Source organism: Anomaloglossus baeobatrachus, chromosome 2, assembly GCF_048569485.1.
Source record: "Anomaloglossus baeobatrachus isolate aAnoBae1 chromosome 2, aAnoBae1.hap1, whole genome shotgun sequence".
NCBI lineage: Eukaryota > Metazoa > Chordata > Amphibia > Anura > Aromobatidae > Anomaloglossus > Anomaloglossus baeobatrachus.
In genome coordinates this window covers 309198005-309225196 of record NC_134354.1, presented here as the reverse complement: position 1 = coordinate 309225196, position 27192 = coordinate 309198005, and the positions used below count along the sequence as shown (strand labels likewise).

General features: G+C 46.7%; 1 protein-coding gene across 7 annotated transcripts in view; it reads right to left on the bottom strand.

The window, feature by feature from the left end:
- The window catches only part of ANKS1A (ankyrin repeat and sterile alpha motif domain containing 1A), a 568529-nt gene that overhangs the window by 343371 nt on the left and 197966 nt on the right, over positions 1 to 27192 (bottom strand). For 5 of the 7 annotated variants that reach the window (XM_075335878.1, XM_075335880.1, XM_075335884.1 and 2 more), the window contains exon 4: positions 24318 to 24371. The exons of the other annotated variants lie outside the window; for them this stretch is intronic. In XM_075335878.1, the coding sequence (XP_075191993.1) occupies positions 24318 to 24371 (54 nt within the window). The remainder of the gene's footprint in view (positions 1 to 24317; positions 24372 to 27192) is intronic. 7 annotated transcript variants of the gene reach the window in all.

Below are 27192 nucleotides of genomic sequence, written 5' to 3'. Positions count from 1 at the left end.
GAGCTGCAGCAGATTTACCAGCCTCCCGGACCTGCTGTGTGTGTGACTCCTCCTCCCCCTCACTGTGAGTACGCAACCCATCGCTGCCCCCCCCCCGCTAAGTGCTGTGTACTCCCTCGTGCTGTGTGTACCCCTCAATGCTGTGTACCCCTAATTCTGTGTGTACCCCCTCGTGCTGTGTACCCCCTCGTGCTGTGTGTATCCCCTAATGCTGTGTGTACCCCCTAATGCAGTGTGTACCCCCTAATGTTGAGTACACCCCTAGTACAGTGTGTACCCCCTAGTACTGTGTGTGCTCCCCTAGTGCTGTCTGTACCCCTTGGGTGATGTCTATGCCCTCCCAGTGCTGTCCGCACCACCTAATGCTGTCCATGCTGCCACCAGTGCTGTCCATGCCACGGTCAGTGCTGTCTGTGCCCCCTTATGCTGTCTGTGCTCCCCAGTGCTGTGTGTCACCCCTCAGTACTATGTACCCCCCAGTGCTCTGAACTTGCTACTGCTGTCTGTACCCTCCCACTGCTTTCTATGCCCCCCAGTCTGTGCCCTCCTGTTGATGTCTATGCTCCCCCAGACTTCTGTGTCTCCCTAGTGATGCCTCCTAGTGCAGTCCGTGCCGCCTCCTAGTGCAGTCCGTGCCGCCTCCTAGTGCAGTCCGTGCCGCCTCCTAGTGCAGTCCGTGCCGCCTCCTAGTGCAGTCCGTGCCGCCTCCTAGTGCAGTCCGTGCCGCCTCCTAGTGCAGTCCGTGCCGCCTCCTAGTGCAGTCCGTGCCGCCTCCTAGTGCAGTCCGTGCCGCCTCCTAGTGCAGTCCGTGCCGCCTCCTAGTGCAGTCCGTGCCGCCTCCTAGTGCAGTCCGTGCCGCCTCCTAGTGCAGTCCGTGCCGCCTCCTAGTGCAGTCCGTGCCGCCTCCTAGTGCAGTCCGTGCCGCCACCTAGTGCAGTCCGTGCCGCCACCTAGTGCAGTCCGTGCCGCCACCTAGTGCAGTCCGTGCCGCCACCTAGTGCAGTCCGTGCCGCCACCTAGTGCAGTCCGTGCCGCCACCTAGTGCAGTCCGTGCCGCCACCTAGTGCAGTCCGTGCCGCCACCTAGTGCAGTCCGTGCCGCCACCTAGTGCAGTCCGTGCCGCCACCTAGTGCAGTCCGTGCCGCCACCTAGTGCAGTCCGTGCCGCCACCTAGTGCAGTCCGTGCCGCCACCTAGTGCAGTCCGTGCCGCCACCTAGTGCAGTCCGTGCCGCCACCTAGTGCAGTCCGTGCCGCCACCTAGTGCAGTCCGTGCCGCCACCTAGTGCAGTCCGTGCCGCCACCTAGTGCAGTCCGTGCCGCCACCTAGTGCAGTCCGTGCCGCCACCTAGTGCAGTCTGTGCCGCCACCTAGTGCAGTCCGTGCCGCCACCTAGTGCAGTCCGTGCCACAGCCAAGGCTGTCCATGCCCCCCTACTGATGTATATGCCCCAGCCCCCTCCTGTGATGTGTACTCCCAGTGTCTCCTGTAATTTATGCACCCCAGCCCCTCCTGTGATCTATATGCCCCCAGCATCTCCAGACCGAGACAAACCTGGAAAAGCAGCTGTGAGAAACAAGATGATCAATATCACCAAACATCACAGTCACACCAAACAGAAGCAGCTCCTGCCTCCACAGAACGGGTGAGTTAATTAATCGTCTGACCAAATATAGCTGGGTTATTTTTCAAGTTGATAATGTTGTGCGGCCCCCAAAGGTTAGTAGGAAATTCCAAATGGCCCCCGGCAGTAAAAAGGTTCCCCACCCCTGATCTAGATGTTTGTATATTCCTGTAAACATAGGCAGTTCGCTGCAGCAGGAATAGCAGAATGCCTGAGACATATGTTGATATTGCAAAAAGAGAAGTGTTAGTTTTGGCATTTGAAGACCTGTGAAATCAGGTCAAAATTAGACAGCACCCAGCAAGTATAGCATGAAGGAATTAGTAAGTGAAGAGAAGGAATGAAGCATGTTGAAAATATGGAAAATTCTCCTCAGAGGGCAGGAATGGTTGCCCCTGGAGGGAGATTAGCTGAGAAGGAGTGATTGAGGTGAATAAAAAATGTGATATTGAGCAAGGTTTTACAAGACGCTGAGTCATGGTATAGATCAGTCATGGCGAACCTTTTACAGGCCGAGTGCCCAAACTGTAGCCCTAAACCCAATTTTTTTTCCGAAGTGCCAACCAATCCTATCAAGTAAATAATTGATTTTAACCTTACCTTTGCCATCTTCTCTTCAGCAGGGGGCATCACGCTCGTGATTACCACACATTGAAGTTGAGCCCCTGCCCTTTCCAAACACAGCAGTTGGATTGATCTTTCTGGAAAAAATTGCAGCATATTAGACAGAGATTTTAGCCTGGAATGCAATCAGATTTCACCCTGTAATCCACATCTACATTTCAAAGTCTGAACATCTTGAAATCCCATAAAGACGTACGAGTGGCTCCCCTCCCCTTCATTGTGTAGTTATGTCCCCCTTCCTCGGCCACTTCCTGGTAAACATGTCCCCCATCCTGATATATATTTCCTACATTCTGGTATATTTGTCCCTATCACGGCCCCATCCTGGTCAATGTCCTCCATCCTGGTAAATGTTACCCATTCTGGCATGTTCCCTCATGCTGGTAAATGTACCCCATCCTGACATATTGCTCATCCCGGCATGTACCCCATTCCTGGTAAATGTCCTCCATCCTGGTAAATGTTCCCAATCCAGGTAAATGTACCCCTTCCTGGTAAATGTACCCTATCGTGGCATGTTTCCTCCATCCTGACATGTATGTTTCCCCCATCCTGGCATGCATGTTTCCCCCATCCTGGCATGCATGTTTCCCCCATCCTGGCATGCATGTTTCCCCCATCCTGGCATGCATGTTTCCTCCATCCTGGCATGCATGTTTCCTCCATCCTGGCATGCATGTTTCCTCCATCCTGGCATGCATGTTTCCTCCATCCCGGCATGCATGTTTCCTCCATCCCGGCATGCATGTTTCCTCCATCCCGGCATGCATGTTTCCTCCATCCCGGCATGCATGTTTCCTCCATCCCGGCATGCATGTTTCCCCCATCCTGGCATGCATGTTTTCCCCATCCTGGCATGTATGTTTCCTCCATCTTGGCATGCATGTTTCTCCATCATGGCATGCATGTTTCCTCCATCCTGGCATGCATGTTTCCTCCATCCTGGCATGCATGTTTCCTCCATCCTGGCATGCATGTTTCCTCCATCCTGGCATGCATGTTTCCTCCATTCTGGCATGCATGTTTCCTCCATTCTGGCATGCATGTTTCCCCCATCCTGGCATGCATGTTTCCCCATCCTGGCATGCATGTTTCCTCCATCCTGGCATGCATGTTTCCTCCATCCTGGCATGCATGTTTCCTCCATCCTGGCATGCATGTTTCCTCCATCCTGGCATGCATGTTTCTTCCATCTTGGCATGCATGTTTCCTCCATCCTGGCATGCATGTTTCCTCCATCCTGGCATGCATGTTTCCTCCATCCTAGCATGCATGTTTCCCCCACCCTGGCATGCATGTTTCCTCCATCCTGGCATGTATGTTTCCTCCATCCTGGCATGCATGTTTCCTCCATCCTGGCATGCATGTTTCCTCCATCCTGGCATGCATGTTTCCTCCATCCTGGCATGCATGTTTCCTCCATTCTGGCATGCATGTTTCCTCCATTCTGGCATGCATGTTTCCCCCATCCTGGCATGCATGTTTCCCCATCCTGGCATGCATGTTTCCTCCATCCTGGCATGCATGTTTCCTCCATCCTGGCATGCATGTTTCCTCCATCCTAGCATGCATGTTTCCTCCATCCTGGCATGCATGTTTCCTCCATCCTGGCATGCATGTTTCCTCCATCCTGGCATGCATGTTTCCTCTATCCTGGCATGCATGTTTCCCCACCCTGGCATGCATTGTTCCCCATCCTGGCATGCGTGTCCGTCTCCCCCCCATGCTGGCAAGCATGTTTCCCCCCCCATCCTGGCATGCATGTCCCCACCCCATGCTGGCATGTGCGTTCCCCCTCCCCCACCCCATGCTGGCATGTGAGTTCCCCCTCCCCCACCCCATGCTGGCATGTGCGTTCCCCCTCACCCACCCCATGCTGGCACGTGCGTTCCCCCACCGCCACCCCACGCTGCCAAGTGCGTTCCCCCACCGCCACCCCACGCTGCCAAGTGCATTCCCCCACCGCCACCCCACACTGCCAGGTGCGTCCCCCCCCCCCCCGCCACCCCACGCTGCCAGGTGCGTTCACCCCCACCCCACGCTGGCATGTGCGTTCCCCCACCCCATGCTGGCGCTGCCCCCCCATCCCCACCTTGGCACAGCCGCACACGAGTTATATATTTAAAAAAAAGCAACACACAACTTACCTGCACACGCTCCCCCGCTGCGCGCTGCTGGGTCCTCAGTTCCCACGCGGCCAGCAGACGGCGCCGCTCGCTGACACTCCTCCGTCTCTTAGGCAACACACCTGCAGCCTGGGGGAGGAGGAGTGTCAGAGCGGAGGAGAAATGTCTCCTCCGCTCCAACACAGATTTGATCTGCCGGCGTGACTGCACTAGCAGATCAAAGCTGCAGGGTCAGGCGACAGCACGCGTGCCAGCAGAATGGGCTCAGCGTGCCCCTGGTGGCACGCGTGCCATAGGTTCGCCATCACTGGTATAGATTGTTAAAGAAGGTTGGAAGAGAAAAAAAATTGAAAGAGACGAAATGTAATTCTGAATCTAGTAAATACGTGTACATTGCCCCATCTGTGAAAATTGCTTCTCCCAGGCCCATTTAAAGGCAATGCCCTCCCCCCTACAATGCCTTATGAAAGTATTCGGCCCCCTTGAATTTTTCAACCTTTTCCCACATTTCAGGCTTCAAACATAAAGATAACAATTTTAATGTTATGGTGAAGAATCAACAACAAGTGGGACACAATTGTGAAGTTGAAAGAAATTTATTGCTTATTTTAAACTTTTTTAAAAAATAAAAAACTGAAAAGTGGGGCGTGCAATCTAATTCGACCCCTTTACTTTCAGTGCAGCAAACTCACTCTAGAGCAGGGGACTCAAACACGCGGCCCGCGGGCCGCATGCGGCCCTTCAGGTGGCTTCTTGCGGCCCGCTGGCCCGTGGACACGGCAAAGATGGCGACCGGTGCAGGGGCCGCAGCTGCCAGCTATCTATTTCAGTTTCCAGTTTTGCCTTTGCCGGGCACAGTAAAGTTCTCGCTGCAGAACACAATAACAGCCGCCTGCCAATCAGAGGCAAGCACCTGCTCCATATGACCTCAGATGCTTACCTGTGATTGGCCAGTTGCTGTTGTGCAGTGGGAACTGCTCTGCACGCCGGCAGAAGGTTCAGCAGTGACAGGCAGGAGCTGTGATCATTATCGGGTCCACATGTCTGCGTGCTGCTGAGCCGACGGAGGATAGGTGAGCAGAATGTTTGTGTGTGTGTTTGTTTCTGCTGCTGGCTGAGGCTGCACAGGGAGTGTGTGTGTGTGTTTCTGCTGCTGGCTGAGGCTGCACAGGGAGTGTGTGTGTGTTTCTGCTGCTGGCTGAGGCTGCACAGGGGGTGTGTGTGTTTCTGCTGCTGGCTGAGGCTGCACAGGGAGTGTGTGTGTGTGTTTCTGCTGCTGGCTGAGGCTGCACAGGGAGTGTGTGTGTGTGTTTCTGCTGCTGGCTGAGGCTGCACAGGGAGTGTGTGTGTTTCTGCTGCTGGCTGAGGCTGCACAGGGAGTGTGTGTGTGTTTCTGCTGCTGGATGAGGCTGCACAGGGAGTGTGTGTGTGTTTCTGCTGCTGGCTGAGGCTGCACAGGGGGTGTGTGTGTTTCTGCTGCTGGCTGAGGCTGCACAGGGAGTGTGTGTGTGTTTCTGCTGCTGGCTGAGGCTGCACAGGGAGTGTGTGTGTGTTAGCTGAGGCTGCACAGGGAGTGTGTGTGTGTTTCTGCTGCTGGCTGAGGCTGCACAGGGAGTGTGTGTGTGTGTTAGCTGAGGCTGCACAGGGAGTGTGTGTGTTTCTGCTGCTGGCTGAGGCTGCACAGGTAGTGTGTGTGTGTTTCTGCTGCTGGCTGAGGCTGCACAGGGAGTGTGTGTGTGTTTCTGCTGCTGGCTGAGGCTGCACAGGGAGTGTGTGTGTGTTTCTGCTGCTGGCTGAGGCTGCACAGGGAGTGTGTGTGTGTTTCTGCTGCTGGCTGAGGCTGCACAGGGAGTGTGTGTGTGTTTCTGCTGCTGGCTGAGGCTGCACAGGGAGTGTGTGTGTTTCTGCTGCTGGCTGAGGCTGCACAGGGAGTGTGTGTTTCTGCTGCTGGCTGAGGCTGCACAGGGAGTGTGTGTGTGTTTCTGCTGCTGGCTGAGGCTGCACAGGGAGTGTGTGTGTGTGTGTGTGTGTGTGTGTGTGTGTGTGTGTGTGTTTCTGCTGCTGGCTGAGGCTGCACAGGGAGTGTGTGTGTGTTAGCTGAGGCTGCACAGGGTGTGTGTGTGTTTCTGCTGCTGGATGAGGCTGCACAGGGAATGTGTGTTAGCTGAGGCTGCACAGGGTGTGTGTGTGTGTGTGTGTGTGTGTATGTGTGTGTGTGTGTGTGTGTCAGCTGAGGCTGCACAGGGTGTGTGTGTGTGTGTGTGTGTGTCTGTTAGCTGAGGCTGCACAGGGTGTGTGTGTCAGCTGAGGCTGCACAGGGTGTGTGTGTGTGTGTGTGTGTGTGTGTGTCAGTCAGCTGAGGCTGCACAGGGAGTGTGTGTGTGTCAGCTGAGGCTGCACAGGGTGTGTGTGTGTGTGTGTGTCAGCTGAGGCTGCACAGGGTTTGTGTGTGTGTGTGTGTCAGCTGAGGCTGCACAGGGTGTGTGTGTGTGTGTGTGTGTGTGTGTGTCAGCTGAGGCTGCACAGGGTTTGCTTGTGTGTGTGTGTGTGTGTGTGTGTGTGTGTGTGTGTGTGTGTCAGCTGAGGCTGCACAGGGAGTGTGTGTGTGTTAGCTGAGGCTGCACAGGGTGTGTGTGTGTGTGTGTGTGTGTGTGTGTCTGTTAGCTGAGGCTGCACAGGGTGTGTGTGTGTGTGTCAGCTGAGGCTGCACAGGGTTTGTGTGTGTGTCAGCTGAGGCTGCACAGGGTTTGTGTGTGTGTGTGTGTGTGTCAGCTGAGGCTGCACAGGGTGTGTGTGTGTGTGCACAGGGTGTGTGTGTGTGTGTCAGCTGAGGCTGCACAGGGTGTGTGTGTGTGTGTGTGTGTGTGTGTCAGCTGAGGCTGCACAGGGTGTGTGTGTGTGTGTGTGTCAGCTGAGGCTGCACAGGGGGTGTGTGTGTGTGTGTGTGTGTGTGTGTGTGTGTGTGTCAGCTGAGGCTGCACAGGGTGTGTGTGTGTGTGTGTGTGTGTGTCAGCTGAGGCTGCACAGGGTGTGTGTGTGTGTGTGTGTGTGTGTGTGTGAGATTACTACAAGAAGACATGCATGGGGCACATTAATACAAGAAAGGGACCTGCATGAAGCACATTACTATAGGAAGGGGACCTGCATATGGGGCACATTACCACATATTTATATATATATTATATTAGTACCACTGCCGTACCACTACCAATGTCACTTTGTCCTGAAAAGAATGTGGCCCCTCAAATTATTTTTTTTCTGTGTGCGGCCCATACACCCAGCTGAGTTTGAGACCCCTGCTCTAGAGGTTCATTGAGGATCTCTGAATGATCCAATGTTGTCCTAAATGACTGATAATGATAAATATAATCCACCTGTGTGTAATCAAGTCTCTGTATAAATGCACCTGCTCTGTGATAGTCTCCGGGTTCTGTTTAAAGCACATAGAGCATCATGACCAAAGGAACACAACAGGCAGGTCCGTGATACTGTTGTGGAAAAGTTTAAAGCCGTATTTGGTTATAAAAAGATTTTCAAAACCACTGCAAATCTACCAAGATCCAACCATCCCTCAAAACTTTCATCGCAAACAAGGAAAAGACTGATCAGAGATGCAGCCAAGAGGCCCATGATCACTCTGGATGAACTGCAGAGATCTACAGCTGAGGTGGGATAGTCTGTCCATAGGACAACAATCAATCGTACACTGCACAAATCTGGCCTTTATGAGAGAGTGGCAAGAGGAAAGACATTTGTCAAAGATATCCATAAAAAGTGTTGTTTAAAGTTTGCCATAAGCCACCTGGGAGACACACCACACATGTGGAATAAGGTGCTTTGGTCAGATGAAACCAAAATCGAACTTTTTGGGCACAATGCCAAACTACATGTTTGGCGTAAAAGCAACACAGCTCATCACCCTGAACACACCATCCCCACTGTCAAACATGGAGGTGGCAGCATCATGGTTTGGGCCTGCTTTTCTTCAGCAGGGAGAGGAAAGATGGTTAAAATTGATGGGAAGATGGATGGAGCCAAATACAGGATCATTTTTTAAGAAAACCTGTTGGAGTCTGCAAAAGACCTGAGACTGGGACGGAGATTTGTCTTTCAACAAGACAATGATCCCAAACAAAGCAAAATCTACAATGGAATGGTTCACAAACGTATCCAGGTGTTAGAATGGCTAAGTCAAAGTCCAGACCTCAATCCAATCGAGAATCTGTGGAAAGAGCTAAAAACTGCTGTTCACAAAACGCTCTCCATCCAACATCACTCAGCTCGAGCTGTTTGCAATGGAAGAATGGGCAAAAATTTCAGTCTCTCAATGTGCAAAAGTGATAGAGACATACCCCAAGCAATATGCAGCTGTAATCGCTGCAAAAGGTGGCGCTACAAAGTATTAACTCAAAGGAGACTAATAATATTGCACGCCCCAATTTTCAATTTATTATTTAAAAAAGTTTAAAATAAGCAATAAATTTTGTTCAACTTCACAATTGTGTCCCACTTGTTGATTCTTCATCATAAAATTAAAATTTTTTAATCTTTATGTGTGAAGCCTGAAATGGGAGAAAATGTTGACAAAATCAAGGGGGCCCGAATACTTTTGCAAGGCACTGTATAAGCTGTCCCCAAAGGGTTGGACTTGTGTAGTTGGTGACACAAAATGCTGACTGGCATGAAACGTGTGCTGTGTGAGGGGCCCCACATCCACGTAAGCACACACCATTATTTCCTGTCCCGAATGCAAATGACAAGCCCTACGTCCCGCCCTCCCTGGCCTTTGGGATGCCATTTTAGCCTGGCCAACACCTAGTTCCTCTTTTTCAGCCATATTAGGACCCAAAGCCACTGATCTGTTTATTGCTGGTGCAGCAGAAGCTGCAGAGGAGGGACATGAAGAAAAAGTTTTACATCCACACCCAACCCCCAAAATAGCCTAGATCCCAAACCCACAACCATCAAAGATAACCCAACGGTACTATCCTTATTTAATGTCAGCCCACTCTCTTCCCCTGGCAGTCCGAAACAAGGTCCCTCCAGATATGTTACATGGAAGGCCCAGGAGGCTGCGGTCCTAGTGAATAGTCTTCCTGACCCAGATTTACATCCAATGCCCTTCTATACAAATCTGGGTGCAATCCTTTGTCTCGGGTCTCTGAGAGCCCTTACGCAGACTCTTTAGAAGAAGCCCAACACAACTTGATTGTATTGCCACAGTTCTTAGCACATAACGGGTGCAAGCCTCAAAAGGAGAAGCTACAGTCCTGTCTGGAAAGATTTGTGTTCGAAGGACACTGTATCCCATCAGACAAAAACACCTCACTAAGGATAGGAAGTCAGCAGTAGAGAAGATGTCTTTGCCTCAGAATCCTACCCAATTTTAGTATCCACCATCTCCCGGAGTGCAGTCTTTAACCCTGCTACACTTCTCCCTCTCCCAAGGAGGAGGGGGGATGGAGTGTCCCACATCTGACTTGTTGGAAGAGGTAGTCGACTCTGGCATAGCTCTACATAATTGCCTTGCTCTCATGGGGCAGGAAATCTCTGGATTTGATACAGTGATGGATACACCCTTGGAAGACCCTCACTTAACGCTCTTCATGGATGGGTCAAGATATGCAGATCAAGGACGGTTCCACACGAATATGGTTGTAGTAACAGAAGATGCTGTGCTGATAGAACAGATGCTATGCGCATCCCTGTCTGCACAATAAGCAGAAGTATGTGCTCTCATTGAAGCCTGCAAGATGGCAGCCAACATCTACTTTGTATGGAAGACAAGAGAATTGATCACCGCCAATGGAACTCCTGTACACCACTATGAGTCCATAGAAGAACTGATGGAATCTTTGCTATTGCCAGACAGAGTCGTGATGATCAGGGTTGAGGCCCACTTTGGAGGAACCTCATGGGAAGCAATGGGAAATGCCCTCGCTGACAGAACAGCCAAAGAAGCAGCAATGTAACCACTTACCACAGAAACAGTCAATTTGTGCTCCTTAAGTGACCCCGATGTGAAGAAAGAAAAAGATGGAAAGTCTTGGGAAAACAAGGTCCTGACCCTCCAAAAGCAAGTCTCAAAAGAAGAAAAGGACAAGTGTATCCAGGATGGAGCTGTACAGAAGAAGAAACAGCTGATACTGAGATAATGTGCAGCTGTGGGCTCCTGGAGACAATAGAAAGTTACCAGGGACCTGTTTTCACTAACAACCAAAGAGATATGGTAGGCCTTGGGTACCGAAATGGCCTTATACACCCCATACCATCCACAGACTAGTGGAAGGTTGAAAGGTTAAGGCAGTGTAGTAAACATGGAAACAAGAGAATGAGGGTCTCCCCCTTGTTCAGTGTCAGCCACACCCCAGCAGGGACCACCAAGTTGAGGCCCTATGAGATTCTGTTTGGAATTGCCCCCCCCCATACTCTAAATAAATTTGTTGTTTAATTAAACATTTAACATACATTCTTGAGTTTTCTCCTTCACTCCAGATCCAACAAGATGCTTATTAGGAGATTCACCAGACAAGCCCCGGAACAAGATATGATGTGGCCTTCCAAGTCCTACTGATGACCAGCATGGCTGTAAAAGGTTGAAGGGAGACCCACAAGGATCCACGCATCCCACTGCAAAAAGATGCTGGACCTGGGGCCAGATGGCTGTCTCCCCTCTTCAACCTGCTACATACCTTTTCCCTGATACCTGACCTTGTTGGTCTTGTTTGTCTTGCTGTTCAAGGTGCTATAACTAAGAAGATGGTTAAAATGGCTTAGGTATACTGCAAGCAGTAACAATAGGTCATCATGTATCGTTTGAGCGGCAGCTAGACCTCACCTGGGTACTGTACCGTTCCCCATAGATCCTAGAACAGACGTTTAAATGCATATTATTCCTTTACTCTAGACAACCCTCATAAAAAGATGCCAATCTCTTTGGTTTTTTCTCAATTTAGTTATGGCCTTTCAAAATAGGGTACTTGGCAAGTTAGGAATAATACTTGTTTACATTTTTTGTTACATTGGCTTTAACTATTTGCTGCATAGCTCCATGTGTCAAGAAGATGGTATCCAAGCTTGCAGACGATGACCATGCATGCCACCTTTGATGATGTCCCACCACCACCGCCTAAGGACTATGAGGCTCTGAGTGCAACTAATCCTGAAGAATATGAACTGATGAGAGGACTACTACCACTTTCCTTCCCCCCGAATAGCGTATGCCAGCGTGGAATGTAGACACGAGGAAAGCCAAGGGGAGAGGGGCAGGATCTGACATCCTTATGCATAGTCTGTTGGGTGAGGGGGTTCATCCACAAGCCATCCCTGAGGAAGCCACAATGGTGGTATAATGCGTGTAGCTGCACCACCTTTCTTTCCTCCTCTTATTCCATCCTAGCCAAATATACTATCATGATGTTGTGGTATGATTATTTGTTTTCTCTGGTAACTAATATTGTTCTTATGTGGTTTACTTATATCGGGCCTGTAAACTATTGTGTATGGTGGAATGCTACTTTATTGTAAGGAGTTGGAATGTACAAGGGGTTTGTCCATTGTTTTGTGGTACAATTGGCTTTTTAAAATGTTTTTATTGTTCTCTTGCACATTTTTGACTAATAAATATTTTGCACACTATTTTGTTCCAACAGGTGATCTTGTGTATACTACACATTTATTAGATATCTGTATTTTCTATTGTGGATGCCTGTGCAGTCTCTAGCACCACTTCCGTTTTCTATCCAATTGTTTACTATACACTGTGTGCAGAATTATTAGGCAAATAAGTATTTTGATCACATGATAATTTTTATACATGTTGTCCTACTCCAAGCTGTATAGGCTTGAGAGCCAACTACCAATTAAGTAAATCAGGTGATGCGCATCTCTGTAATGCGGAGGGGTGTGGTGTAATGACATCAACACCCTATATAAGGTGTGCTTAATTATTGGGCAACTTAATTTCCTTTGGCAAAATGGGTCAGAAAAGAAATTTGACAGGCTCTGAAAAGTCCAAAATTGTAAGATGTCTTGCAGAGGGATGCAGCAGTCTTGAAATTGCCAAACTTTTGAAGCGTGATCACCGAACAAGCAAGCATTTCATGGCAAATAGCCAACAGGGTCGCAAGAAGCGTGTTGGGCAAAAAAGGCGCAAAATAACTGCCCATGAATTGAGGAAATCAAGCGTGAAGCTGCAAAGATGCCATTTGCCACCAGTTTGTCCATATTTCAGAGCTGCAACGTTACTGGAGTTTCAAAAAGCAAAAGGTGTGCCATACTCAGAAACATGGCCAAGGTAAGGAAGGCTAAAAAACGACCACCTGTGAACAAGAAACATAAGATAAAACGTCAAGACTGGGCCAAGAAATATCTTAAGACAGATTTTTCAAAGGTTTTATGGACTAATGAAATGAGAGTGACTCTTGATGGGCCAGATGGATAGGCCCGAGGCTGGATCAGTAAAGGGCAGAGAATTCCACTCCGACTCAGACGCCAGCAAGGTGGAGGTGGGGTACTGGTATGGGCTGGTATTATTAAAGATGAACTTGTGGGACCTTTACGGTTTGAGAATGGAGTGAAGCTCAACTCCCAAACCTACTGCCAGTTTCTGGAAGACACCTTCTTCAAGCAATAGTACAGAAAGAAGTCAGTATCGTTCAAGAAAAACATGATTTTCATGCAGGACCATGCTCCATCACATGCATCCAACTACTCCACAGCGTGGCTGGCCAGTAAAGGTCTAAAAGATGAAAAAATAATGACATGGCCCCCTTGTTCACCTGATCTGAACCCTATAGAGAACCTGTGGTCCCTCATAAAATGTAAGATCTACAGGGAGGGAAAACAGTACACCTCTCGGAACAGTTTCTGGGAGTCTGTGGTGGCTGCTGCACGCAATGTTGATCATAAACAGATCAAGCAACTGAATCTATGGATGGTAGGCTATTGAGTGTCATCATGAAGAAAGGTGGCTATATTGGTCACTAATTTTTTTGGGTTTTGTTTTTGCATGTCAGAAATGTTTATTTCTAAATTTTGTGCAGTTATATTGGTTTACCGGGTGAAAATAAACAAGTGAGATGGGAATATATTTGGTTTTTATTAAGTTGCCTAATAATTCTGCAGAGTAATAGTTAGCTGCACTAACAGATATCCTCCTAAGATAGCCAAATCTAAAAAAAACTCGACTCCAACTTCCAAAAATATTAAGCTTTGATATTTAGGAGTCTTTTGGTTTGATTGAGAACATAGTTGTTGATCAATAAATAAAAAAAACCTCTAAAAATAACTTGCCTAAAAATTCTGCACGCGGTGTATAGGTGATTGCACAGCTTCGTTTCATATAGTTCAGGAAGTGCCCATCCTCCATTGTTTCGAGGGATGGGTTATCTGGTTGGCAGCGAAGAAACCATCAGCATTAGGACAGATCGATAGACTCGACAGAAGTGGGGGGAAAGATTTTTGGCTATCTATAAAGGGGGGACTGTTATGGACAGTATTCAGTGTTATATGAATATATCAAAAATAGCAGAACTCATAATGGCGTTTGAACTGTACTCAGACGTGGATCTTTCTGATAAGACTTTCATGGTTCATGCTGAAGCTTAAACTTATTAAGCTTAAACTTCGCTTAATATAAAATGATGAAATACATTTACACATTATCTCAGAATAAGCTTTTTTGCTGCTTGACCAATTCTTGGATTCTATCCAAATGGTTTCTTATAATATCCCATGCTTCATTAAAATAAACCAGTCATCTTTCCTACTTAGACCCCTCTTCATCTATGGTCTATGTACATGGTGGGCCATTTATGTGGATACACCTAAATAAAATGGGAATGGTTGGTGAATAAACTTCCTTTTTGTGGCTCATTAGTATATGGGAGGGGGGAAACTGTTGAAACTGGGTGATGACCATGGCGGCCATTTTGAAGTCAGCCATTTTGGATCCATTTTTATTTTTTCCAATGGGAAGAGGGTCATTTAACACAAATTGAGAATTTCACAAGAAAAACAATGGTGTGCTTGGTTTTAATGTAACTTTATTCATTCAGTAGTTATTTACAATTTTATGACCACTTATAAAATGTGTTCAAAGTGCTGCCAATTGTGTTGGATTGTCAACGCAACCCTCTTCTCCCACTCTTGACACACTGAGAGCAACACCACAGAAGAAATGCTAGCACAGGCTTCCAGTGTCTGTTTCAGATGCTGCACATCTTGTATCTTAACAGCATAGACAATTGCCTTCAGATGACCCCAAAAGAGATAAAAGTCTAAGGGAGTCAGATCGGGAGACCATGGTGGCCATTCAACTGGCCCACAATGACAATCCACTTTCCAGGACACTGATCATGTAGGAATGCTCGGACCTGACACCCATAATGTGATGGTGCACTACCACAGGTTCCTTTTTCCTTTTACCCACTCCCTCTTCACCTTGTTTTTCCTTGCCTCCACCCTCCTCCCCTTTTTCATCCCTAATGAAGTAATTACTTTACCTTCCTCTCCCTTTTCTTTATCTATACCCCCCTCCCCCAGATAAAAAAAAAAAGTTTTATTCATACAATACATCTCCACATGTATTCAAATAATGGTATGCTACACATAATATCTTGATTGTGTGGATTTGATGTTATTCTGTTGACCTTATTTTAATAAAAATATAAGAAAACATGACCCTCTTTCCATTGGAATAAAGTTGGATCCAAAATGGCCGACTTCAAAATGGCCACCATGGTCACCACCCATCTTGAAATGTTTCCTCCTCCCATATACTAATGACCAACAAACAGTAAGTTGATATCACAAACCATTCCCATTTTATTTAGGTGTATTCATATAAATGGCCCACCCTGTAGTTTAATATTGCATGCATGCCTAACAATTGACTCATGATCTGACCTGCAGACGTTTAAGAGGTCAAGGCCTGTATGGATTGCATTCCCCCTTATCAAAATTGCTATAGCGCACAGACTGGAAGGAGACCATATTGCTATGGCACAAGATCCCCATAAAATACATAAACAGTTTTTGGGTGTATTTTGACATATTTTGTAAATGTTCATGGGGTTTAAAACTTTTTCAAGGCACTGTTTATATATTTATATAAAAATGATGGGTGTATTCATCTAAAAAGGTTTGCAAAGTGGTATCTATTCACAGAACTGTATCCCATCAGGTTAACATATATACACATATTGTGAGAAGGTCCACGGAAAAATCCTTGACGGGAGATATGTATCATAAATTTTGATAACATTGGTGATGTAAGCACGGAAGCAAATTTCAGCATGGTAAATTCAGAGAGTTAACAGGACGTGTCAGGGCTAAGTTTCCAAGCAGTCAGAAAGATGGGTGGGAATGACTGCTCACATATCCCCACCCTAGGGCATAGTACAAGAAATAAAGTTGGAATTATTAAGGGTGCTTTAAACGCTGCGACATCGCTAACGATATATCGTCAGGGTAACGTCGTTAGTGACGCACATCCGGCGCCGTTAGCGACATCGCAGCGTGTGACACCAAGGAGCGACGATCAACGAGCGTAAAAACGTGCAAAATCGTTGCTCGTTGACACGTCGCTCCCTTTCCAATTATCGTTGCTGCTGCAGGTACGATGTTGATCGTCGTTCTTGCGGCAGTACACATCGCTGTGTGACACCGCAGGAACGACGAACATCTCCTTACCTGCATCCACCGGCAATGAGGAAGGAAGGAGGTGGGCGTCATATTCCGGCCGCTCCTCTCCGGCCCACCTCTGCTATTGGACAGCTGCTGTGTGTCGTCGCTGTGACGCTGCACGAACCGCCCCCTTAGAAAGGAGGCGGATCGTCGGCCAGAGCAACGTTGCAGGGAAGGCAAGTCCATGTGACGGGTGTTAGCGATGTTGTGCGCCATGGGCAGCGATTTGCCCGTGACGCACAACCGACGAGGGTGGGTACGCTCGCTAGCGATATCAGTACAGTTATCGCAGCGTGTAAAGTACCCTTTAGTCTCATTCAAGTGTCTCTGGGTGGAGTTGTACAGACCTCCAGTGGTGTTGCTCTTGCCTACAAGCTGGCCATTATTTTGAGAGGGTGGGCTGCGCAGCTTTATATGGACTTGTTATTTTCAGTTTGTATTCTTGTGCCGGATTTCACCCTTGTTTCTTTTAAGGCGTGACCGATTAAGACTGAATAAACCAAACGCACATTTAATCTGTCTGGCCTACGATTCAGCAGTGTGCATTTTTTTAAGCATTTATAAAAGCTCGGTCGAACACAGTTTTGTGCACTTCTTCAAAGAAGGACACCACTTAGAGGCCAGACGGAGTCCAGTGTAACTGCTGCCTCATTAAAGTAAATGGATTTGTTGGGAGTGTAATCTGAATCACGTCATTTGCAGATTTAGATGAAAACCATCGACGCAAGTACTCAGCACAGAATACTTGACAAATGTGATCCAAAATTTTATGTAAAATGTTCCCAATAAAACCTTCAACTCAATCCACAAAAAAAGCCCCTCTAAGGTCTATCATCTGTCAATGGAAATTTAGGGGATTTTCCCATTACTGGTAGCACAAAGGCTCTGGAAAAGCAAAATGGGTGAAAAAGGCAACATTTTTGGGAGCAAAAATTTTATTTATTTTTTTTTACGGCTCAATGTTATATAATTCTGTGACGCAGCTGAGCCCGCTATCTATTCTAGCCAATTTTGCGCAATTAGGCTATGTGCGGATGTTGCATTCTATTCCGCAGCGTATAGTCACTGCATGTGCGTCTCAGAACGCAGCCGAAAAGCTGCGTTCTGAGATGCATTGTTACTGCAGAATGACTGCTGAATTCATGCATTCTGGATGCTTCCAGAACGCACATTCTTGACAGTGCGGTCCTACTCGGCTCTGCAGCATCCCCATAGACTTGCAGCAGAGCAGAGTGGGACCGCACTGTCAAAAAGAGCATGGCTGGCTGCGAGACAGAGCTGAACGATCAGAATGAACTCGGATGAACTTCACCCAACTTTATTGTGATCACGCGGCTCTGTGCGTGTGCCGCGGCTTGATTTACGGTCACACGTGAAGGACTCACCTGTGATCACAAATCCTCTGAGTGACTGCAGTGAGCCACGCGATCAGCTGTGCTTTCACTCAAATTACTCGCGGCCACAGCTGCAGTCCTCCACCTGAGAAAGGTGGCCTCGAATAACCTCAGTGACAGCACAGCTGATCGCGTGACTCTTCAGTTGCTGCATGGAGTTCACAGGAGCGGCGGTGTTCTACTGCCACTCCTGTCAGCTTCCGATGTAGTAGAGCTGAAAGCGTCGTGGGACCTTGCATGGATTACGTCGGATCTGGAGGTGTTTTTGAGGTGTTAAAAAAGTGGTGAAAGAGGGTGTTTTTTGTCTTTCATTACAAATAAAGGATTTTTTGGTTGTGTGTGTTTATTTTCTTTAACTTACAGGTTAATCATGGAAGGTATCCAGGGGAGACGCCTGCCATGATTAACCTAGGACTTAGTGGCAGCTATGGGCTGCTGCCATTAACTCATTACCCCGCTTGCCACCGCACCAGGGCAATTCAGGATGAGCCGGGTAGACTACCGAGACTGTCGCATCTAATGGATGCGGCAATGCCAGGTGGGTGCTGGCTGATATTGTTAGGTTGGGGGGGCTCCCTATAACGTGGATCTACCCATCCTGAGAATACCAGCCTTCAGCCGTGTGGCTTTACCCTGGCTGGTATCCAAATTGGGGGGGGGGACAGCACGCCGTCTTATTTTTAATTATTTTTTTTTTATTGCTCGATATAGACACGCCCACCAGCAAATGTGATTGGATGCAGTGAGATAGCGGTCACTCAGCGTGGGGGCATGCGTGACTGCAACCAATCATAGGCACCGGTGGGCAGGGGAAGCAGGTAATACGTGATGGATTAATGAGCGGCCGGCATTTTCAAAAGAGAAGCCGCCACAGTGTGAACGCCGCACAGCGCCACGCCGGTGAGCGTGGATCGGCGAGTATGAGAGGGGGTGGGAGGAAGAAACCGACATGGACAGAGAGAGATTGAGACAAAGAGAGAGACTGACCGAGAGAGAGTGAGAGACCGAAAGACCTGCCTTTGTTATGTCAAAATAACATGCGGATCGCAACAAAAACGCAGTGCAAACGCACTGCTTAACATTTTGACAGTGTTTTTCTACAACTATTTGATTTCAATGGGTGTAGAACGCTGCCAAAACGGACAAAAGAATTGACATGCTGCTTTTCTAAACGCAGAGATTTTGTCAAATTTTTGACAATCAAAACGCTGCGTTTCAAAAAGCATCGTGCGCACCGATTTTGCATGATTCTCAGACTTTGCAGGGGAACCAGAATGCATGCATTTTGACAATGTGACGCTGCTGCTCAAAACGCTGCAGAAACGCAAAAAAAAAATGCAACGTGCGCATGAGACCTAAAAGTCAAATGGTACTCCTTCCCTTCCGAGGCCTGCCACGCAACCAAGCAGTAGTTTTCCACTAAAATGAGGTATCAGCGTACAATTGTAAACATAACTGCACTGCAAAACAGAAAAAAAATTCTAAGTGCAGTGAAATTGCAAAAAAAAAATAAATAAAAAAATAAAAATAAAATAAATAAATAAATACAATTTCACAATATTTTTCTGGGTGTGGGGCGTATTTACCATGTTTGCTGTAAGGTAAAACTGACCTGCTGGTATGATGCCCCAGGTCAGTACAAGTTTGTAGATACCAAACATAAAGTTTTGTTCTTTTTTGTTTTTTTTTTTATTTTTATTTTATCTACCGTAAGTGGTAAAAAAAAAAAGTCCCCTGTCACCATTTTCCTAGACCCCTAGCGTTCTCATTTTTCGGGATCTGGGGCTATTTGAGAGCTTATATTTTGCGTCCTGGGTAGCCGACACAGACTGTAAAAGTTCGGATCCGCATAGTTTCAAAGGTACCCATGATTCCGGGTGTTTGATCCCCATCCGGCACTCAAGAAATTTAAAAAAGAAATATAAAGAAAAAATAAAGAAAATACGAATGAAACGAGTGCTTCATACTTACCAAGGCTCCGTCATGGTGGCAAACTGCTTCTAGGTTTCCCATTCACTTCCTGGGCCACTCATTATCGCTCATCGCATATGCGCTGCTTTCCCCGCCCACCGGCCATCCTGGCGTCTGTGACTAGTTTAAGTCAGACGCTGTCACACAGGCTGGAGGTACGTCTGACTGCAACCAAAGGCGCTGTATGTGGGACAGTACCGAAAAATAAAAAGAAACAATTGGTGTAGGGTCCCTCTGTATTATGATACCCAGCACAGATTAATCCCATGGCTGAGTGTAAATCTTGGCTGTATCAAAACAAGAGGAACCGCATGCGGCTATTTAAAAATATTTAAATAATTTAAAAAAAAACAGACAAAAAACGAAGTGTGGCCCCCCCTCCCAACTTGAATACCCAGCCAAGATAAAGCAAGACAGTAGGGGGCTGGTATTCTCAGACTGGGGAGCATCTATTAGATGCGACAAGCCTGGCGTTTTACCAGGCTCTTCCCGTTGCCCTGGTGCGGTGGCAATTGGGGTAATAGCAGGGTTTAATAATAGCCCACAGCTCCTACTAAAGCCTCCTACTAAGCTCTAGATTGAGACACCCCATCACTAATCTGTAAGTGAAAGTAAATAAACACAAACAGAAAAAATCCTTAATTTGGAACAAAATACTAAAAACACTTTCACCACTTTATTGACCCCCAAAACACCCCTGAAGGTCCGATGTAATCCACACGAGTTCCCATGACAATTCAGCTCTGCTACATCTTAGTCACAGCGCGCAGTCAGAGCATGACTGCCCGCTGTGAGTGCAGATCGAGACTGAGCCGCGATGACACTGGAGGTTCCCACCTGTGACCGCAAATAACCTGAGTGATGTCATTGTCTTTCGGCACTCACAGCAGGAAGAGCTGAATCGCCGTGAGACCTCATGTGGATTACGTCTGACCTGCAGGGGTGTTTAGGGGGTTAATAAAGTGGGTAAAGAGGGTGTTTTTAGTATTTTATTCCAAATAAAAGATTTTTATCTGTGTTTGTGTTTAATTCTTTTCAGTTCTAGGATTAGTAATGGGGGTCTCATAGACCTCTTCTCATCACTAATTTTGGGCTTGATAACAGTGATGCGCTATTAACCCCTCATTAGCCCAATTGCCACAACAGGGCAATTGGGGAGAACTGGGTAAAGCGCCAAGCTTGTCGCATCAAAAGGATGCAACAATCTCGGGCGGCTACATAAAAACAAAAAAGTGAGCCGGAGTATGAGATGGTATACATGGAACTTGTGAGACCATGTTCACACTGGCCATGAGACAAAGAGAAACCAAGGAAAAAATTGTGAAAACATACCCTGCTGTAACTAAATAAAAGCATAGTTTTTGGGAGGAAAACGAGGGATGCGTCTTAAAATCCGAATATAGCTTACCGGGGGGTGGTGGAGAGGGCTCACAGGAGGCCGGGGCAATGCTGTGCACTGTTGTGCGGCAGGCAGTGAGGTCTGTGGTGCGGCCGGCAGTGAGGTCTGTGGTGCGGCCGGCAGTGAGGTCTGTGGTGCGGCCGGCAGTGAGGTCTGTCGTGCGGCCGGCAGTGAGGTCTGTCGTGCGGCCGTCAGTGAGGTCTGTCGTGCGGCCGGCAGTGAGGTCTGTCGTGCGGCCGTCAGTGAGGTCTGTCGTGCGGCCGGCAGTGAGGTCTGTCGTGCGGCCGGCAGTGAGGTCTGTCGTGCGGCCGGCAGTGAGGTCTGTCGTGCGGCCGGCAGTGAGGTCTGTCGTGCGGCCGGCAGTGAGGTCTGTCGTGCGGCCGGCAGTGAGGTCTGTCGTGCGGCCGGCAGTGAGGTCTGTGGTGCGGCCGGCAGTGAGGTCTGTCGTGCGGCCGGCAGTGAGGTCTGTCGTGCGGCCGTCAGTGAGGTCTGTCGTGCGGCCGGCAGTGAGGTCTGTCGTGCGGCCGGCAGTGAGGTCTGTCGTGCGGCCGGCAGTGAGGTCTGTCGTGCGGCCGGCAGTGAGGTCTGTCGTGCGGCCGGCAGTGAGGTCTGTCGTGCGGCCGGCAGTGAGGTCTGTCGTGCGGCCGGCAGTGAGGTCTGTCGTGCAGCGGGCAGTGAGGTCTGAGCGACAGGCAGTAAGGTACAAGCCATTCTGAAGATGTCTGCAGTGAGGGCTTCAAATATTGGCGCTCGGCGAGTGTGCAGATGGAGCTCTCAGCTCAAGTTCTCATCTGCGCATGCGCAGACTCCTACCGCCATTTCTTTGGAGCCTACACCGCTGACATATTCAGAATGTCCCATGACTCACCACCCACAGCGAGCAGCAGAACAGAGCAGCGCCCGCTGTCTAGGTACAGAGCAGTGCCGGCTGCCCCAGGACAGTGCAACAGCCCCCAGTTAACATCTGGTCCCCCTCTGCACCGCCGCCGTACGCAAGCAAAAACGCTGACTCCGGTGACCCCGGCTCCTCCACAGCTGCTGCCCCCTGGTAAGACACCACCGGATTATAAAACGCACCCCATATTTTTTTTAACCTTTTTTTTTCTCTAAATTTGGGGTGTGTCTTATAATCCAGAGCGTCTTATAAAACGAAAAATACGGTGTTTATTCAATTTTTGGGTAGATGCGACGTATTGATCATCTGTTATTGCGTTTATTGCAATGTTGCATTAACCCAAAACACGTAATTGTAGCATTTTGATTTTTATTCTACTTACGCCTTTTACCAATCAAATGAATTTATTTTGTATTTTGATAGAACGGGTATTTTTGAACACAATAATGGCAAATATGTAGTTTTTTTTAGTTTTTTTTATTTTCAATGGGGCAAAGGATTTGAAATTGTGGGTATTTTTGTGCTTTTTTTTAATTTATATTTTTAAACTTTTTTCTTACACTTAATTGTTTGTACTAGTCACTTCAAGTTGCAGCCTTCTGATCGCTTGTGCTGTCCAGAGCAATGCTTCAGCACTGCTCTGTACAGCAGAAATCATGATCTCCTGTGAATGCCGAGGCTAAGCCATCGTTCACAGGAGCGACGTCATAACAGACACAGGGGTCATCAACTGACCCCTGGCTGTCATGACAACCCATTAGCACCTTGTGATCACATCACGAGGATGAGGATGGTGTCGGGAATGGTGCGCTCCCACCGATGCACGTTACATAAAGCTGTTAAAGACTGACGACAACAGAATTTAACTAGTTAACAGGCGTGCATGCAACTCCTACCCACACGTGCCTGTTAGCTGCACATGTCAGACAGACAGACACGACCTTGGGCATACCAATACGTCCACTAATATGAAATAAAACGTGTAAAAAAATACTCAGAATCACAGCATCCCAGAGTTATTTCTCAAAGTGACGCTGGTCATGTAGATAAAAATAGTTTTGAGGGTGAAGGGGTACTGATCTTTTCACTGAAAAATAAGACTAAAAAGTATTGTTTTCTGCCCTCATACCCCACATAAAAAACAATAAAATAGCTTTGATGCAAAGACTGATCTAATAAGTATAGGAACTGTCCCGATTCTCACGCAATGCAACTTTTGTCCAGTAATTTTCAGTGGATGGTCTCTATTCATCAGTTATCTGCCATTACTAGAGGTACTGGCGGAACAATTTTTACCTCCGTTAAACTGCTTTCACACTACGTTTTTTTAACATGCGTCCTGAACGTTTTTTTAACGCAAAAACGGATCCAGTGCAAATGCTTTTTCATTTCAATGCATTTGCAATGGACTCGCGTCAACATGCGTTCACATGCGTTTGCATGCGTTATAGTGAGGATCCAGCAACTTGCAGTTTTTTAACTTTTTTCAAAAACGCTCCTTGGAGCTTTTTTGAGCTGCGTCCAAATACTGTTTTTCACTGGATCCTGACTATACTGCACACAAACGTATATGAACGCTGGCATGCTGATAGACAGGATCCTGCTTGCTCTACTGAGCATGCCCAGAAACCAGCCTGGCGTGATGAATCTCCCTCTCCCCCTCTCTCTCCTGAGAGCGGTGGACGCTCGTAACCAAGGTAAATATCGGGTATCCAAGTAAAGCACTTCGCTTAGTTACCCGATGTTTACCTTGATTACCAACGTCCGCAGCTGTCAGATGCCGGCTGCCAGTCTATCACGTTCAGTTCCCCTCACTCCCGATCACATGACTCCAATGCCCGCCCATAAACTTCAAGTGACAGGATCCTGCAAAATAACACATGCGTTTGCATGCGTTTTTCTTTGTAAAAACAAGATCGACTTTTACAGCAAAAAAATGTTCATGACACATGTTAAAAAAACATAGTGTGAAAGCAGACTTACTAGCATGCAATGCTTTTGACAGTGGGCAATGACTTTCCTGCCCTGTACTGAAAACATATCTCCCCATTATAAGCCCTTATTGGCTGAACACAGGAGCAAAGCAACAGATGTACCTCACTTGCTGGAACCATGCCACAGTCTCTGCACTGGAGAGCAAGTTATGGAAAAGGGAGACAACTACCGGATATTTTGTTTGGCCATCCGATAAGTGAACAGTTTATAGAAATGAAAGTGACCATTAAAGAAGCTTATTAAAATTGAATGCACTGATGGCAAAAAATAACTATAGAGGCATTCAAACAAAATGTAGAATATGGATAAAACCTAGAACGTGAATAAAAAGTCTAAAACCTAAAATGCCCTGTTTGGAGTCACACTAAAAATTATTTTGCATATAAAACCTAACCAAAGACCAGTAGCATCTGTATTACAGGTACAGAGCCCAGTATATAATTTTTAAGATTTGCAATACCAGAAAGTTATACTTTTTTGTGTACATTTTTAACTCTTGATATTAGGTATTTTTCTAAGACTCAACATCCTGAAGCTATAGGTAAAAGATATAAAATAGATAAAAATAACACACACAGTGCTTTAGGAAAGCGGTGTACACACCTTGGCATTCACATAGGGATGGAAAGGGCCATACTTTTTCACTTCTGGGCCATTCTAAAATTTAAAAAAAAAAGAAAATAAGGAAAGGACGAAGATAATATAAATGCCAAAAAAAACAGATGCTATTCAACATCTCAGCTAATAAAACAAGCAATTACAGTCATGGCTGAAAGTGTTGGCACCCTTGAAATTGTTCCAGAAAATTAAGACGTATTTGTCCCAGAAATTTATTGCAATTACACGTTTTCTTCATAGACGTTTAGTGTGTGTGTGTGTGTGTGTGTGTGTGTGTGTGTGTGTGTGTGTGTGTTGGAACACCACACAGAAAAAGGACAAAAAAAATTCACAATTTCACATAAGGTCCCCGAAACAAATGGGCTGGACAAAATAATAGGTATGGGTAATATGCAAATCAAACCTGGAGCCAGATAAAAAGGAGAGAAGTTGACTCAATCTTTACAGTGTGTGTGCGCGTGCGTGCGCCACACTAAGCATTAAGAACAGAAAGAGGAAAAGGGAACTGCCTGTTGACTTGAGAAACAAAATTGTTGAAAAATATCAACAAACTTAAGGTTACATGTCCATCGCCAGAGATCTTGATGTTCCTTTGTTCACAGTGCGCAACATAATCAGGGCGTTTACAACCATCGCCTCTTTAGCTAATCTTGCCGAACGTGGATGGCAGAGAAAAATTAATGAAAAGTTGCAACACAGGATAGTGGATAAGCAGAACCAATCAAGTTGCAAAGCAATTCAATCTGTCCTGCAGGCTCAGAGTGCATCAGTGTCCGTGCAAATTATCCACCTAAATTAGAATGAAATGAAGCGCTATGCCTGGAGACCCAGGAGGACCCCACTGCTGACACAGACATAAAAAAGCTAGACTGCAGTTTGTCAAAATGTACGTGAGTAAGGACGCGCTCACATCAGCAGAATTTTGCCGCAGGGCCGGATCCGGTACAAATGCGTTTCAGCTCCATTCATTTCCTATGGAATCGCGGCAACATGTGGTCACATGTAGTTGCGTTGTGTTGCACGCAACCGCATCCCGCCGCGACTCCATTAGGGGTGAATTGAGCTGAAACGCATTTGTACCGGATCCGGCATTGCGGCAAAATACCACTGATGTGAGCGGCGCCTTAGCCAAAATCCTTCTGGGAAAGTGTCTTGTTGACAGATATGACCAAGATACAGCTTTTTGGTAAAGCGCATTATTATTATTGTTTACTGAAAAAAGAATGAGACCCACAAAGAAAATAACACAATATTTAAAGTCAACTATGGTAGAGCTCAAAGATGGTTTGGGTTTGTTTTGCTGCCTCTGGCACTGGGGGCCTTGATTGTGTGCAAGGCATAATGAAATCTGAAGATTACCAAAGGACTTTGGGGTGCAATGTAGTGCCCAGTGTCAGAAAGCTGGGTTTGGTTTTCCACCAGGACAGTGACCCCAAATATACTTCAAGAAGCACCCAGAAATCCAAATGAGAAAAATGTAGTAGGTCCAGCACATATAAAAAAAACTCATCTTTTATTCCAACATCATAAAAAAGTAGGTTCACATACAGAGATACACTTATAAAAACAGGTCAGGATAGTCCAGATTAACGCGTTTCAAGGATAACCTCTTAGTCCTAACCCAGAAATGGATAAAAACAAAGTGCTGGAGAGTACTGAAGTGCCAGCAATGGGTCCGAATCTAAACCCCACTGAACACCAGTGGAGAGATGTTAAAATTTCTGTTGGGAGAAGGCACCCTTCAAATATAAGACCTGAAGCAGTTTGCAAAAGAAGAGTGGTGCAAAATTTTCAGTTGAGAGGTGTAATAGCTTGCTGGTGGTTATAAGAAGCGATTGATTGCAGTTATTTATTCCAGAGTGTGCAACCAAATATTGAGGGTGTCAATAATTTTGTCTGACCCATTTTTTTAATTTTTTGCGAAATTATGTCCACTTTCCAGTTTTTTAACGCAGTTTTTTTCTGTGTTGTGCCAATACACACAAAGAAAATAAACACATGTATAACAAAACATTTTTAATATTCTGGGAGAAATGACTCATTTTCTGGAACAATTTAAAGGGTGACAACACTTTCAAGCCATTACTGTGAAATAAATGTTCAATAAATCACACCGTAACTGCAGTCTGTCAGCACAAAATGACCGTTCAAACCAAGAGCAATCTCTTGTAGAGAACAAAACATATCAAAAACATCTGTATGGGCAGAATCCATTGCTGTGTTTGCCAGAAATAGTTCTTTATGAAAATACGCTCATAAAGGTGCTCCAGAACCCTTGGCATGGCCAAGCAGCAGAGTGCACTTTCAAATCTATTTGTTTTCGAGCCATCTCCGCCCTTTCCTTGCTTTTCTATAGCCTGACATGTCAATCAAGGTAGAGGAAGAAGTGGCATAGATACAAATTAAGTAATTGAGAACTACCTCGCCACACCAACGATATACCGAACACCTCAAAAGCATATCTGAATGAATGTTTTTCTGGCAGATGCAGATGGGAAGCAAGAAAGTGCTGTGACTAGTTTGAGTAGTGTTTTTGTATTGTCATACTCCTTTTAATAAAAGCAAGTTAAAACTGAGATGAAGAATAAGTATAGTACTTAAAGGAAGCTTCCAGTAGGATTAACCGCTCATATGGGCATGCAGGTGACAAAGTTGAATAAAATTATACCTTGATATCTCTGATCCCGATGTCTTATTCATTCCTCATTTTTATTTTATGCAAATAAGCTGTTAAGATCTGTGGACCGCACAAAGATTTACGTGAGAATTTACCTCTAGGGTTTATTTTAAATAAAAGGGGAGATAGTGTGAGACATGTAAACGTTCACATTTCTTTCCCATTATCACACGCAGATCTTCA